This window comes from Alligator mississippiensis, chromosome 11, assembly GCF_030867095.1.
Source record: "Alligator mississippiensis isolate rAllMis1 chromosome 11, rAllMis1, whole genome shotgun sequence".
In the NCBI taxonomy this organism is placed as follows: domain Eukaryota; kingdom Metazoa; phylum Chordata; order Crocodylia; family Alligatoridae; genus Alligator; species Alligator mississippiensis.
Genome location: NC_081834.1, coordinates 40,107,154 through 40,124,032, shown reverse-complemented (window position 1 = coordinate 40,124,032; position 16,879 = coordinate 40,107,154). Strand labels below are relative to the sequence as shown.

General features: G+C 53.3%; 1 protein-coding gene across 3 annotated transcripts in view; it reads right to left on the bottom strand.

Annotated features, from left to right (window-relative positions):
- Positions 1–4,435: 4,435 nt before the first annotated feature.
- SHF (Src homology 2 domain containing F) overlaps positions 4,436–16,879 on the bottom strand; it is a 51,998-nt gene continuing 39,554 nt past the window's right edge. For 2 of the 3 annotated variants that reach the window (XM_014599919.3, XM_019477853.2), the window contains exon 7: positions 4,436–5,483. In XM_014599919.3, the coding sequence (XP_014455405.2) occupies positions 5,297–5,483 (187 nt within the window). In that variant the 3' untranslated portion in view covers positions 4,436–5,296. Of the gene's footprint in view, positions 5,484–15,662; positions 15,812–16,879 lie in introns of all 3 variants that reach the window. The other variant, XR_009455639.1, reaches the window with a different exon arrangement.

The window sequence follows — 16,879 nt, the reverse complement described above, 5'->3', positions numbered from 1 at the left end:
GGCATTGCAGTAGGTGTTGCATAGTCTTAGGTTCTGTGCCATAGGCACAGGTAGTTGAGCCAATGGTATTGCCCCATGTCTTCGTTAGCTCCTTGGAGAGTCCGACTCCAGTATGTAGGTGGTTGAGACGTTGCCAATTTTGGCATGGTTCATCGGCTCCTGGTGGTAAGGCCTTGGCTGCTGGAAATTTCATTTTTTGCTGTCAGGTATTTTCTTCAGCCTCTTGTTCCACATCTGTAGTCGACGTGTCTCCTTAGGTGTGGCATCAAGGTGGGGTGATGGTTAGGAAGCTCCTGCATGACTTCAGATGTTAGTGTGCTGCAGGATGGTCGCACAGCGGGTGTCTCACATCTTCAGTTTGTCTCAATCATTCTACCCCGCTCTTCTGATGTCAGGTGAAGTGATGCCACCCAGCAGGTATGTGCTGCTTAGGCTGGTAGGCCTGATGAGTCTGATGGATGCTTCTCAGCACAAGCTGTACTGATTTCTTATCTTTCGTTAGATCTTCACCCCAGCATGTATCAGCTGGCAGCTCCAGCACCCCCATCTATGCCAAAGTGACTAATGCCAAAGTGTAGAGAACATGGGAACTTCCTGTAAGAGTTGTACAACCACAGAGTGTGCCTCGCTTTCCTTGGCATGGTTATGCACTGGGGTTAAATGGTTTAACTTTAGCCCTAACCTGGGCAAGGTGTGGGTATTGTCTGGCTTGGTGTGAAATGGGGTATGGGGAACTCAAGAGGAAGAACACCTTGTCAAGGACAATGGACATCCCCTGGAATTGGATATAGATGCTTAACAGCTGGGGGCAAACCATTAATCCCCCTGGCAGGGGCAGACACGTCATTTAGAATGGGGGAGAAGGGCAGGGAGAGAATAGGTCTAGTCAACACAGGAAAGAGATGCCAGCAGGACTCCTATTCATATCTGGTGGGTTGCTTAAAGGGGTGTAGTCTCTTTGGGAGATAAGCCAGCTAAAGCTCACTAGTGGGGTTGCAGAAATGGCAAACCTCATGTCTTGCACTGAGGCTGGGATCCCCTTTGTTCTTGTGCCAGGCCTGTGTGCTCTGCCCTTTAGAGCCACCTCCTTGGGGGGTGCTGCCTGGCACAATGGGTCAGTGCCAGCAGGATTTGCAGCAGACCCACGTGAGCAGTGCTGCAGCATGCCTGCTCCTGCTAGGGACTGGCTCAGCCACTGAATATCACTGAGCAATGGTCTGAGATGTCACTCAGCAGCAGTACCGCATACCACCCCCAGGGCAGGGGGTAACATTCATTTAACACACGGCATCAGCGTGGCCCTTGGGTGACATGGAATAAGCCAAGCAAATGGGCCTCTTGGACAGCTGCTGTAAATCGATATTATACACTTGAATGTGTAGGAATTCACTTCAGCCCCAACCTGCAGCTCCTAGTTATCCCAGCTTTGACACTGCCACTTAGCCAACTCCCCCCCTACCCCCACCCCTCACAGCTGTGCTGGGGCCTGGCTCCTGACCTGCAGCCCCCTGCTCCATCAGTCCTGGGCCACGCATAGCTTGACTGGTGCCCCTCAATCCCAAACTGCAGCCATCAGCCCCCTGAAACCTCAGCCCTGCTCCCATCCCCCAACTCTGCCAGTGCCCATCCATCCTGGCCTGAATGCTTCAACACTGGACACCAGAACAGAAATTGTGAGCAAGGTGGTAATTCTGTGGCACAAACACTGCAAGAAATAGGGCTAACACCATGGGCGGCACATGCGGGTTTGTTACAATTGGGTCGGTGGTGGGCACTGGGTGCACCCACAGGTTTGTGGCTGTAGGGTCACTGCTGTGACCTACATGCCTGAGATTGCCTGGCCCAGCTGTGCTGTGGGGGCTCTGGGATTGACTGACATGGGTGTCCTGTGGCAGTGGGGTTGGTGACTGATGGGCCAGATGAACTGAGGGCTCTGCAGTTGGCTGGCCCAGATGTAACAGGGGAGGGGGCTCTTCAGTGAGTACCCCAGATGTGTTGGAGGGGACTTCTGTGACTGAAGCTGGGAATTGTATGGGTGGCTCCATGACCAACAAGCCTGAGAGTGCTGTGGGGGGGCCCTTTACAGTGGTCTGTCCAGTTGTGCCATGAGGGTTTGAGTCACCTCTTGACCTTCTCTTGGCCAAGCTGTAAAGCCCGAGCCCTGGTAGCCTCTTACTGACAGCTGTTTTCCCAGCCTGGAGGCACCCCCATGGCACCCTATTGAGTTTGCCAGTGAGCTCTTGGACAACACAGCCAGGCAGAGAGAGGCAGGAAACCTTTGACAGAACATTTGTGTGAAATGTGAGTTCCTCAGCACCCAGGCTCCTGAGCCGGCAAAACATCCCCAGGTTCTGGGCGAAATTTCTGGTCAGACAGCGGCTAGTCCAAGGCACTCGCCTGGGGTGCGTGTTATGGAGGAACTTAGGTGAGTGCCCTAGCCCTCCATGACTGGGCGTTCTGGGGGCTGGTCCCCCAGTACAAATAATTCAATATTCATGGCAGCAGGATATTGAATTGGGTCTTCCACAGCCCCTCTGAGAGCTCCAGCTGCAGCCATACAGTCATTCCCGTTCGCCCTATTTCTGTTCCCATTCACGTTGAATGAGTTCTGCAAGGTAGAGCTAACCCAAGAGGAGACCCCCACCTCACAGTCCCTCGAGTGAGGGGGTCAGGACCCGCCCAGGAACCCCCAAGTTCAAGTCCCAGGTCAAGATGGGCAGAGCAAGGCTTTGAAGCGGACGTCTTCCACATGCCAGGCTGCTGCCCCGAGCTCTGCACTATACCACCCTTGCTGGGCAGTGCTGTGGAAAGTCTTAGTTTTGAGGCAGGATGAAAAGCCTTGTCACTCCTGTCACCCTCCTCTCCCCATCCTGCGTGCAGGGTGAACGTCCCCTCCTCTCACCAGTTCCCTTGTCACGGCAGCCAACAGCTGCCTGCACACTCCTTGGGCACTGCCATGTGCTGACACCTCACATCCCCCTCTTCACCTTCAGCAATTTCCCAAATCCTCCTCTGAAGTAATGCTTTTCCTGTCTCCTGTGGGTTTGGCTTGCTCTCAGGGGCTTGACCTTATGTTTGGCTGTGTCAACACTTCTGACTGGACTTGGCTCTGTTACTGCCACCCGCCCCCCCGTGTCCACACAAGACTGGCAGATTTAACCAGTACTGGCTTTCACATTTCATTGCTCACAGGTATTGACTAGCACTGGGTTGAGACCAGATCCCCCAGGGGACTACTCAAAACACCCATTCATTGGTGGGTCTCTACAGACAACTGCACTTTGCGATGTACTTGGCCATACTGTAATCCTGCCACTGCGAGGCATCGGTTCAGGAGAGTACTTGGGCTTTAACCTGAGCATTGCATGGTGCTGAGTCAAACACTTGGTTTCCCCTGGCGGAAATCACAGGCATGGAGGGGTGTGGGAGGCAAGGTGCAGGCCCTGCTAGGCCCAGGTCCTATGTGGAGACTCACAGGGAGGTGGTGGAAGCACCCTGTGATGATTGCGCTCTCACCTGGCCCCTGCCTCTGCCCTGCAGCTGGATGGATGCATGTGTTCACAAGCAATCATCTGCTTTGCCGCCTGGGCTCACGATGAGCGAGGAGCACGTCTTGCTGCTTTGACAGCGGATCTGTCAGACTGCGGCCCGTCTGCCTGACAGCTTTATCACTGCAATTCAGCCTTCCTGCACGGGCGCCTCCAGCTTGTGGGACTCGGAGAGTGTGTGGGAGAGGAGAGAGCATCCGGGGAGCAGCGTGGGGTGAGCACTCTCCAAGGTGACCTGCCCAAGCGGGCTTGATGTAGCAGAGCTGCAGTGGGGTGGACAGCATGCTTGCTGAGGAGCACTGGGATGCACCAGCCAGGAGCTGCCCTGTGCACGGGGCACACGGGCCCTTGGCAGAAGCCACAGCCTCCCTCTTTTCCCCAGGTGGTAGGGCTGGGGGGCAGGCCTAGGCACAGCTCTGGGGTAGCAAGGCTTCTGGGACAGCAGCGATACTGCAGGGGTGGTGCGGCAGATCAGACACCCACAGCCACAAGTTGACCCCATAGCACAGGCCCCATCCCAGCACCTTTACCCCAGGGCTGGAGACTGCAGGGACTGAGGGAGGCTCTGAGAAGGGTGGCAGGCAGTGTAGGGAGGGAGCCACAGGCTCATGCTATTACAGGACCTGCAGCCACCACACAGCAACCAGCTTGTGGAGGCAGCACACGGGACTGTGGGGGGAGGGGAGTGTGCCTTCCCCTTGCTGAGGGGGGCTCCCTGTTAGTAGCAGCTGGGGGCTGGGAAGTAGCCTCTGGCCAAGCCAAGCCCGGCTTGCACCTCAGGATCCTTTCTGTGAAGCCCCACGAGCAAAGGCCTGGTAGGAAGGCAGAGGGTGTGTGGCAGGGCTGGGCCCAGTGCCAGCTGCGTGTCACATTGGGTGGGCAGCATAGAGGCTTTGCACTGTTTTATTGGGTGCTGGTACATCGCACACAGCACAGACATTCAGTATGTACATTTGGCAATGGAGGACAGCGAGTGACCAGTGCACACATGGACACGACGCTGTAGTGCCCCCTCCCCCTTCCCCTCCCAGCCATCTCCCCTTGGTGAGAGACCTGTGCTCTGCTCCCAGTGTCCATCCTCATGCTGGGGGCTGCAGGCAAGTGAGGGCCCTGTTCCCTGGCCCCCTGCCACCCCAGCAGGGCTCTCTTGTTCCTCCTGTAGAGAAGACTGTCAGGAGTTCATGGGGGCATTGGAGGGAGTGAGGGGCAGGGGGTGTCAGTGGGGGTCCGGGTATACATGACGGCTACATACACAACAGCTCCTTCACACTGTGGGTGGGCAGGGCCAGCACTGCCAGGGGCATCAGTGCCTCACAAACGTCTCTGACCTGCCTTACCACTAAATTATCGCTCTATTCTCCTCCTGGCCCTGGGTGTCCCCTGGGACTCCTCCAAGCTCCTACTGTAGGCAGCCCTCCCAGCAGCCCAACCAGCTTCACAGCAAGGCAGGCAGCAAGTGCAGAGGCTCACGGGCCAGGCTCTCCGCATCCTCCTGGCTACATCCAGATGAGATGTGCCCCCCAGGCACCCTGCTAATGCATGTGGAGTCCAGGAATGGGACAGAGCCCACTCACATGCTCAGAGAGAGGAGTCCAGTCATGCCAGTGCCTGGCCCAGCTAGTCAATGAACCTGTTTTTGGGCCTGTGGTCCGGAGCCCTTCCCCAGCCAGGATACCAGCTCTCCTGGGTGCCCTGGGAAGAGCTGCTGGCAGGCCAGGCTGCCTGGGTGTCTCCCTGCAGTTGAAGAACTATAGGGTGCGGATGGCCACTGGGTAGAGCAGGGACATGTGCTCAGCGCCCTTGATGGGCAGCTTGCGGCTGGCATAGTGGTGGATGATCTCAGGGACGCTGTCGAATGGGGGGCTGTGCTGGCCCAGGATGTACTTGTTCTCCTGGGTTCTGGAGAGTTTCATGTGCATGAAACCCTGGCTGCTCCTGTTGGGAGAGACAAAGCCAGAGTTAGTGTGCCAGTACCACCCTGTGCCCTCCCCCATAACTGCAGTCAGCATCTCCCCTGCCTTGCAGCCAAAGCAGCACATCTTCCTTGAGCATGCCATGAGGAGTATATGTGCGCAGGGCAGGCCATGCCAGGCTACTTTGCTCCTTGACTCAATGCCCTGATGTGCCATTTGTGCAAATCCTGGCACATCAGGGCACTGAATATCCTGAGGTCTCACATATAACATGGATGAACAGCAGGAGGCCAGAACCATGGTTGAGCTGAACCCTCAGAAGAGCCATGCTCCCTGCAACAAGCAACCCCAGAGGGCTGCAGGACTAGAGGAAGGAATGGGCCAAGGAGTTCCCCACTGTGGGCTATGAGGCACTCCCACAGCAGCATGGAAGGACAGGCTGGGCCCAGCACAGGGCTCTACCCCAAGTGCACCAGGAGATGGCTGTATCCAAGTGAAGGATGGGGTCCACCTCAGCCTCTGCCTCAATACCACCTGCTGTCAGGAGGGCAGAGCCTGACCCATGGACAGGAGGGAGATGCCTCCATCTGTCTGAAAGAAAGTGCCTCCTGGACCTGACTGTTTTTGTGCTACCAAGCCTCAGGGCAGTTGCCATCTGCATCCACAGGCTGGACTGTTTGCATGTGGCATCTGTGAAGTACCACCTAGATCTGAGCAGGGGGTCACCCAGAACACAGCCAGCACCCCATGCATAGAGGACTTACCACCCACACACCTGATCATACTCCATGCAAATTGCATACATGCACTTTGACACCTGAATACAACACATGCTCTCTTGTCCACTGAGAATGAATGGGCAGGGTTGTACAGGTGGCACCTGTACAGGAGCAGGCGCAGCCCCAAGCCTGGTGTTCTCCACACCACAAGGTACAGAGCCCCCTTCCCCTGATCCCAAAGCCTGCTTGAATCTGGCCACCCCAGAACTTGGCCTAGTTTCCACTCCAGGAGCAGCACTCTGGCTCTGCTGACTCCAGCAGGTGCTCAAGGACAGGCAGGGCCTGAGATCCGGGGCTGGTAGTAACAACAGCTTACCCTATTCCTGGATCCCTCTCCTGGGATCCCCTTGCAAGTCCCAGGAAGGGGGCAGGGACTGTAGGCCTTCCCTGAGCACTGCTGAGAGACCAGAAAGAGTGGGCAAGGAGAGCACCCACCCTCAAGCACCTTTCAGGGACTCCTGGCCCGCTGGAAAGGCCAGAGCCGGCATAGGCAGGGATGACCAGGAAGGATGGGGCTGTAGGTATCTGGGCATATTGCATTAGGAATGAACAATTAAACTGGTTCTCTCATCTAGCACCTCCAAAGAATTGCATCATTCAATGAGAGCCTGGGCAGCTGCAGGGGAAGAGGCCTCAGAGGTCACTTAACACTGTGAGAGGGAAGGGCTGGCACTGTTCCTCAGGCACCTCAGAGCTCCGCTGTGACAGGACCTCATGTGCACAGGAGACCCCGGACCATGAACCCAGCTCCCCCCAGAAACTGAAGACCAAGCCATGCCTTTCAGACCTCATGTGCACCGCTCTGGCTGGTCTTTGCCAAGGCCAACATGGGGCAGCATGACCACTTGAACCTAGCCTCTGCCCAGGCAGTCAACCAGGGCACTCACAGAGACAGAGAACCAACTGTGTGGGACATGTACCAATCACCTGGGACAGTGCTCAAGTGCCTGTACTCTGCCAGGATGGCATGGGGCATGGGTCTGAGAAGTGAGCATGCTAGGACCCGATGTTTCACTGCACTGTACTCCCTGACAGAGCTGAGGGCAGCTACAGCTGTTCCAGCAAAGCAACTTCATCCCTCGAGTTTCTGGCATGTTACCAAGCAACACCCAGCAAGAAAAGTGTGGGAATTATTCTCATCAAGCACTTTAGAGAAATAAGCAGACATGCAAGGGTCTCATGTTCAGGGCCTAGAGTGAAGACAGTGGTAGATAAGATGTCTTCCCACTACTGTTGCCTATTCCCATGAGGTTAGTATGTCAGTGATGTGGTGCCAGGCAGCCTACAGGCCACATGCCATATTGCAACTGAAACCAAAGCCTTGGTAACTCTTCCCAGTGCCACACCCACTGCTTTCAGGACAGACCACACAATCTTAAAACCCAGCTATCAGTGAACTATGCAACACCAGGCAGCATGGAGCTGCAGGTGCCAAAGGAGAGGCCCAGGAGCTGAGGCTACAGCAGACGGAAATAACACAAGCATCTCTGATGTTCACGGCTGGACAGTATGGCATCAGTGCCATGTGGCCACTGAAAGCTACAGGCAAAGGTGCTGGAGCATGCATCACCCAAGCTTGTCAGGAGCTGCATATACCCTACTGCACCAGCCCTGGACACCTGATCACATGTTTCCTTCCTAGTGAACAGCCACTCCAAAGCCCTCAGACAGATGCTGCTCTGACACAGTCCTAATGCACTCTGAAATGGAAGGGACAGACACATTAGGTTCCTGGAACTGAAAAAGGGCTGGTTAACCCATGACTGCCTGGTCAGTTCCCTGGCAGCAGTCTGGAGGGCAGGGGAGGGGACTCCTACCACTCATGCCCACAGCCTAAGTGACAGACCTTGCAGGGCACCTGTCAGTGGAAGGCAGGGTACTTATTGGAGCCGGGAAGGTGCCAGGGAGGATGTCCATCACAGAGGTGGTGCGTGGCATTGGGCATTCCTGGAGCAGTGTGAAGGCATGCACTTAGGGATGACTTGAGAGGTAGGCAGTCCTCTCTCTCTCTCTGGGCTTTCCAGGGAGCTCTTATCTCTATGGCTCATTTCCAGACTGCCAGAGCAAGGGGCTATGCACCTCGTGACTCACTCAGCCAGACTTGCAGGCAGGCCAGGGAGCTCTCTCTCTCTCCGTGGGCCTCAATCTGACCCAAAAAGCAGCTCCCCCCACCACCACCCTGCTCCTTCTATGAACTCTGTGAAAATCCCATTAGCCGCACTAAGGCCCATTTCCTCAAGCCACAAGGGCTCAGCGCCATCTGAGGCTGCGCAGGAAGATAATGCCACAGGCACTGATTCCAAGTGACGGGCTAATGGCCCTGTTGCTATTAATTTGTGTCTCCAAGGAGAGCCACAGCCTGTCTGTAGCGTCTGGAATGCACATTACTGCAAAATATTGATGTCTTAAAAGCAGACGGGGCCTCATCAGCTATGCTGAGCCACTTCCAGAGCTGCGTAGAGTCCAGTCTCATCCCCCTTGCCCCCTCCCAACCTACCCACAATGCCCCCTCACCAACCCTGAAAGCAGCAGCTGGAACTCAGGCAGAGGCTATGCCCATAATGGATTGATCGCCTGCATTAGCAGAATGGCTTGCCATCCAGCATAGAGCCGGCTGTCTGCCGATTGGGGGAGGTAGCTGCAACAGTGGTAGCAACTCAGCTCATGCAGGCAGCTCCCCACAGAGCTCCCAGGGTGCCACTGGGAGGGCTGCAGATAGGCATGGGGTGTGATCCAGTTCACTCCACCCACCTGATAGGATCAGAGGTGCTGCAGGGAGCACCAATGCCCAGCCTCTACTCTGTCCCTTATGCACAGAACCCCACAGGCAGCTGGTCTGCAATCCGTAAGAACATAAGAATTGCCATTTACTGGGTCAGCCCATAGGTCCATCTTGCCCAGTCTCCTGTGTCACACAGGGGCAGAGAGCGGATGCTGAAAGGGAGAGTGAAAAGGATATGACCAGTGTTTTTCCCACCGTTCCTCTCTCACTTGCTGCCTCCAGCATTTAAGATCTAGGAAGGTCTGATTCAGAGGTTGTGCCCCTAACTCCTGTGGCTCAACAGCTACTGATGCACCTTTCCTCCAAGAATGTGTCCAATCCCTTTTTTGAATCTGGCTAAGCGGTCTGCTTCCACAACATCTGATGGCAAGGAGCTCCACACTTTAATTGCACACTATGTGAAAAAGAAATTCCTTTTGTTAGTTTTAAACTTGCTGCCTACTGGTTTAATTTTGTGACCCCTAGTTCTTGTCTTGTAAGACAGTAAATAATACATCCCTAGTTAGTTTCTCTTTGCCATTTAGTATTTTGTAAACTCTTATGTCCTCCCTCAAGTGTCTCTTTTCTAAACTGAATAGGCCTAGCCTCTTTAGTTTCTCCTCATATGAAAGCTCCTCCATGCCACTAATCATCCTTGTTGCCCTTCTCTGTACCTTCTCTATCCTTTGTGAGGTTTGGGGACCAGAACTGGGCACAGCATTCAAGGTATGGATGCACCAGGGATTTATAAAGGGCCATAAAGCCCATGGTCTCCATGTCACAGTAGCTGCCAGAGGCAGGTTCCCTACCCAGTCACGGGGCTGTCCTAACCTCTGCCAGCTCTGGCCATCACAGAACCCAAGTCTTGGAGGCAGGAGCCCCTGTGGGGCTAAGCTGCCTTGCCCCATGTGCTCTGTTCCCATGCACTCCAGCCCACGCTCCATGACAGAGTGGTGCTGACCCCATGATCCCAAGGCAATTCCTGCCTCAGGCCTCCAATATCTGAGAGGCCCAGCTAGCGCTGCTGGTGCCAGGCACCACTTGAAGCCTGGTGCTTGTGTTAGGTGATGCTTGGTGACAGCTGCCTGCATTCTCATAATATCTAGCCTCAGCAGCCTCTCCGGCCCTGCCCTTGCATTACAGGGTCAGTACAGAGTGGTGAGCCTGTGCCTCTTAGTGTCTACTTGTCTCAAGAAGGGCAGCTCCTGGGTGGGCTCAAGCAGCCAGCTGCTGTCACCTCCCTCATGCCCTTCCCTTTAGGCTGGCATTGCTCCTTGGTGGCCATGCCATGCTTTCACAGTGCTGACTCCTGCTAGCCTGGGCTCCATTTTCCAGCCTCTGCATGCTCAGAGACTGCTACATTTACAACTCAATAGCAGCACACAGAGGAACCCTGGCTCCAGGACCAGCCACTCTCCCTGTCCCCTGTGGCAGGGGGAGCAGTTGGGGGATTTAGCCCCTGCAGACTGGTGATGGAAACATAGGTAGTAGCATACAAAGCACAGCCCCTGTGAAACACCATGGACATCACATCAGCATTGCCTACCAGGTGTGACCCCACTCGCCAAGACCAGGGCTGGGACTGCTCCCTGTGGTCCAAGGGTGGGCAACCCTCCACCTCCTGCAACTGGCTGGGTGGGGGAAATAAAGCAGGGTGTTAAAATTTAACTGCTGGGTGGGGGAACTTCATAGACGGTTCACAATGGAATGGCTTGTGAGAACGTGTGTGTACAGTGGCTTACTCATGTGAACTCCTGTCTCCATGTGTGAGTACCTATCTGTACATACATGCACACATGCCCATGTCTCCATCTCTGGTGCATGAACCTGTACATGCAGGCACATATGGATGTCCCTACGTGTTGCATGTCAGTGTCAACACCCTGTTGCTGTTTGCACCCCCTGCTTCCTGCTCGCTCTCTGGTTGATAGGGAAGAGCTGCTGAAGCCACGGCCAAAACTTTGAACCCTGCATAAATCTCCTAACCCTCAAGACAAATCAGCAGGAAGGGGCTGACCATAACACATCTGGATGGAAGATACAAAGAAGGTTTTTCAGGCTGGGACCTGGGAGCAGCAGGGTGATGGGACCAGTTCATTAGTGGAGCCTCCCTAGGTGGGTGGTGTTAGCACCAGGACAGCAGGCAGCAAGCACAGCTAGTGAATGCAGCCTTCTGCATTTCTGCTGTACTTATTAACAGAGCTGGGGGCTGCTGGGCCTTCCCAAGCCTCATTCCACTAGGCAGCTCCACCCTGAGGCAGATGACCATCACAGCCCAGTGAATCCAACCACAAGCTCAGAGGCAAACCATGGAATGACAGCTGGCACCAACCCTGGATGCAAGCCTTAGTTCCCAGAGCAGACCAGCCTGTGGCAGAGCAAGAACCTGGGCTGTCCAGCAAACCACAGGCACAAGTGTGCGTGTATGTCTCCTTCATGCAGCAGCCCCATGCACAGGCTCCATGCTGTATGAAGCAAGGTCCCTGTAAGGCACTATGACCTTCACACCAGCAGTGACTCCTAGAACCCAACTTGCTTGGCAAACCGTATGTATGCTGCCGTCCTAATCTCTGCCTGCTTTTTCCATCACGGAGCCCAAGCCTTGGATGCTGCAGTTCCTGAGGGGCTAGGCTGCCCTGCCTACGTGCCCTGTTCCCATGCGCTCCAGCCCATGCTCCATAACTGTATGCCAGCCCCATGAGCAGGCTCCATACCCCAGGGCAGGTGGGTGCAGCAAGAACCTAGAGCACCCAGCAAACTCCATGCATGCCACACCTGCTCACCCAGCAAACCCCAGGCATGCCATGATGGGTAAACTTTGTGCTGTGTACCAGCCCCAGCATAAAGGGCACAATGGGACTCCAGGCTACGTGCACGATCATGGAGGGTGACTATAAAGGGAAATCGTTCACAGCAATTAGGGATAGGAAATGGCTTTGTTTTGGCCTGCAACACCTGATAAAGGCCCAGAGGGCTTGAGAACATATGGCCCTTGCATTAGGAGGGCTGGGACAAAGAACTTGCCTGTTGCTCTGGTTGCTGCAAAGGTATGAACCAGCCTTAGTCAAGCCCCTGGCAGCAAACCTGGCTAAGAAGCTAGGGACACTGATGTGCCAGTGCTGTGAAAGGCAGTGGCACAGGGGCTTGTCAGGAGAGACACTGGTGCTACTGCCCTGGCCCAGCCCCCAGGAATTCATGGGCTGGGACTGCCAGAGAGGAAGACGAGCAGAGGGAGGGTAAGTGTGGGAGGAAGGGAGGTCCAGGCTGGGCAGGAACAGCCCTAGATCCAGCCATGTGCGCAGGGATATGTTAGGTAGAGGCCTGTAAGCTGTGCCCAAGGTAACAGCTGTCCTGCTCTGCCTTCAACTAGTAGCATTCAACTACTTATACAATCCAGCAAGGATTAAAGACAGAAAGACCACACTACGCCAAACAGAAAGGTCAACTGATAGCCCCCAAGGGCTTTGTTACAATCACATGTGGTAAACAAGAGTGTGGGAATCAATGGGCTAAACCTGGTGTGCTGGCAATTGGGTCTAATTGGTGAACTGAATAATGAGTGGGTGGAACAGCTCGTCCATCACCCCTTTCCAGGGACAACAATATGACTCTCATGCCAGGAGGACTGGACAACACAAACCTTCCCGTCACGGCTGCCACCCCCACATACACCTCGCTCCTAGACCCCTAGGAACCGCAGTGCCACCTTCTCCTCCTGAGAGAGGATCAGATTAGTGCCAACCAGCCAGGGACCCAGAGGGCACTGCTAGACTTTGGTAAAATCCTGAACAGCTGCCAGGATGCAAGACACAGGCTTCTGCTGCCACCCCTTCCTCAAGGGTCCCTTTTTCTTCCTTCACCTCTTTTCTTCTCTTTCCTCTCTCTTTTTTCCCTTCCATTAAAAAAAAAAAGACCGAGGAGTAGTGGCCGAGACCATTTTCTCCCCCATATTGCTGTGTACCTATGACTGAAAAGGAAGCTAAAAGCAGAGCTATGAGAAGCCTGAAGTGGACACATGTTTGCCAGGTCTGAGAGAGGCTGACATGATCGTGGGCACAGCCTGTGTTTCTCCAGCAATGACACTACATGGAAGTGTCACCACGAGACAGAAACAGCCCTTCCTCTCCCTGCCATTCTCCTCCCTCCTTTTGCGTGCATGTGTCAGGCTTTGCCTTCAAGGAAGCAGGATCAGGCTCCAACAACAACCACAGCAACAGCCCCAGCCCATTCCCATCTGAATACTTCTCTTCTAGAAAAGGACTGTTATTATCAGCTTTAAAATACCATGGAAAAGACTGTTGGATGGGGTTTCCCTTATAAAGACACTGCACAGCTGAAGGGCAAGGGCATGAGGGATACTGTTAAAACAAAAACATTACATAATAATCTATATTTTCCCTGGTTTCAGGGAAAAAGGACTGGAAGGGGTTTCCTGGGTCAAGCCTAGCCCAGCCCAACCCACTCTGAGACCACACTGTAACCCTATCACAAACCTATCACACTCCATCGACAGGTGGCATAGAAAGAGGCTAAAGGATTGTTAATAGCAAGTTGCTGCCTTGTGACTGAGCTAGCCCAAGTTTCTGTACCCCATGCTCTGAACCTGCTGTTCAGTAACAGGGTCACATTAACGGCATTTACTCTCCAGGCCCAAATGTTACATCAAAATTAATGCAAAAGACACACACCTCCTTCAGCCTCCTCATTTGGGTCTAGGTCCTGCCAACAACCGATGCACAGCTCCATCTCAGACAACAGAAACACCATCAACTTACTGCCAGTTTATCTGGCCAGCCATCATCCCTCTATCAACAACAGCACGCTCTGAGCCTATCCCACTGTATGCTAGCTCTCTACTGCCACTGACCTGGGCCCCACTGGACCTACCTACATTGTAGCAATCGCAGGATCTTGGTGAGGACAGAGCTGAGCATGGCCTGCCCACCTGCATCCACTGATGAACTCCAAACTTGTATTTTCCTGTAAGTCTACTGCCTTATTCCTAGTAGTCACTCTGAGGCTGGCTGGAGACTGAGGGATGAGAGCAGGTGCAGAGAGACAAAGCCCAGAGTGGCCTCGCTGACATATTTCTAGGTTTAGAATATGCCAGTGGACAAAGGTGGACAGGGCCATGGGGTGTGCTTGGCCTCCTCACCAATACTCACCATGGCAGTGGTGCAGATAAGACCTGTATTAGTTGTTGAGGCCACGGAGAGAAGTACAATGAAATCCACTGAGATGGCAATGTGTGGAGAGCCATACCAACCCTGCATGAAATATAGCTTGGGGAAAGTCTTTAGCAAGCAGATGAAGCTCAATAGTAAGACTTTGCTGCCAGGCAAAATCTAAGTGGGTAAACTGGAGCAGCAAACAAAGGCAATTTGGACAGAGACTGGAGACTGCTGTAGGACACAAACCAATGGCTTGAAGTTGCAAAGTAGGTTTAGATGGGATATCAGGAGAAATGTCTTCATTGTTAGAACAGTGATGCAGTGGAATAGACTGCCTTGGGAAGTTGTGGACTCTCCATCACTAGGGGTGTTCAAGAAGAGGTCGGACAGCCACTGGTCAGGGATGATTCAGGCATACGCCTATAGCTATGCCTATGTTCTACTGTGGGCCTTTCCCATGCTTCTGGGCTTTGCTGGTTACCCCCTTCCCCACTTTCTGCTACATGTGTCAGGGTGTTTTTAAACCTTCCTCAGAGGCATTGGGTATTGGCCACAGCCAAGGCTGGGGATTATGACTGGGGTGTACCAATGCCCCTTCTAGGACTTCAACCCAGAGGTTCCTGGCTAGAGAGTCTTGCCCCTCCATTCAGGGTCAGACTGGTTGTCATATTTGGGGTCAGGAAGGAATTTTACCCCATGATCAGACTGGCACATACTGTGGGGTTTTTTGCCTTTCACTGCAGCAGGGGTGTGGCCCTTTGCCAGGGATCTCTTAAGTGTATATTAACAACTTTTCTAGAAGCAGGACATTGGCTGCTGTAGTTCCCTGACTTTGCCTGTGGCAGTTTAGGGTGTTATGTCTTGTGCTGTGATAGGGTTGACAGTAGTCTTATGAGGAGTTTAGACTATGGTTTGTATGGGATGGTTTGGATAGGGATAATCCTGCCTCAGGCAGGGGCCTGGACTTGATGACCTTTGGAGGTCCCTTCCAGCCCTATTTCTCTATGAGTTCTATGATTCTATAAGGAGAGTGTTTCTTTCCATTTGGGTCTGGTTCTAAACCAGGTGGTAGATACAGAACACAAGAGAATGACTGCTGACACCTGTCTGGGATTTGCTAAGCTTTCTCTTCTGCTGAAGGACAGAAAAGATTTCTGGTGCTTGAAGGGCAGGCCACCAGCCTGGTGGCTCTGCTGGGTGTGAATGCATGACCCGGAAGTACCATTTCAATGCAGCTCAGGATCTGAGAGCACAAAGACTTTTTGAAGAACCAGATTCAGAGACCATTTCCATAGATGCCACAAGGGGAAGAGTCAGCAGTATGGAAGCTGGAGAGAGTAGAAAATGAAGTGGACTAGTGATCTGATAAAATGTGCTAGGGTGATGTTCAAGCCAGCTAGGCGTACTGAATGGCTGTCAGATACTCAGCAAGCCAACTATGGAGGAACCTGCCTTTGGAGGAAGAGGTAAGAGAGCTCCAGCAGACATACCTGATGGGGGTCCTTGAAGTATGAAGGATGCAGTTATCAAGGGAGGGTTCTTCAGCCGTCCTAAGAATGAAACATTCGTCTATGATGACTCCATGTTAAGATGGGCAGAGAATTCAGCAAGGGACACAATAGGATGACGTGCTGTCTCCCTGGAGCAAAAATACAAGATGTTACTGCAAGACTGGGTGGGATTATGGCATTGTCCAGGGCATCTCCCCTGGAGAGGATGCACCATGGAACCAACCATATAGCACCACATGGAGCTATGGCAGCTCACAGAAGCCTTCAGAAATCTAATCAGGGAGCTGAAGAGGAAAAACACCAGTGATCTTTTCAGAGATCTTTTCTGTCCTATGAGTGAGAGAAGGCAGCAGACACCAGAGATGAGCCACTGGCTGTGTCACTTGAGGGTTGGGGCTGCATTCCAGCAGAGAGTTAGTCGTCCAAACAGGATGGTCTGCACTGCACAGGGAGGCAGAGAGGGGCGTAATTTTCTTGGAGGGAAAATGGCAGAAGCAGGGAGGCCAATACGATACACACAAACTTGGTGTGTCAGGAACAAATCAGACTGTGAAGAGAAGAGATGATTCAGTTGCTTCTATACCCATGCCAGGAGTCTAGGTAATAAGCAAAAGGAACTGGAAACTCTTACTGAGGAGAAGGAATTTGGTGCAACTAGCATTACTAGATCTGGCAGGATGTTAACTGCACTGTTCTCAAAGGCTGAGGGCTGCCCACTGTTAAGAAGGACAGAGTGGGTGGAAGAGACCAGAGATGGCACTATATTAAAGGCACCACTCCCCTGTGACAGTGTTATCACTAAGTCAGGACACCAGGGTCATGAATGCAGATGTACTGATGTGAAAGCTAGCAACATCCAGGCTACACCCAAAGAACAGAATGAGATACCCCCTCCAACATGGTGTTACTGGATGCATTTTTCAACCTGGGAGCCAATACTAAAGGGGACATGCTGGCAGTAAAATATCATTTGAATTTCTAAAAATCAGAGGTGAATATTCCCTTACATTAGAAGGTCTGTATGCCAGCCAAAAGCAAACCGATGGCATGAGCAGAAGCTGGTGGTTGTCTAGGAACCATGGCCTAGTTACACACACTTTGGGCCAAGAGAGAAGGGTACTAGCCAGTGATACCTCTACCTGGGACTCCAGAAGGGCTAATTTCCCAAACCTAGGGAAAATTACAAGCAAACTTGA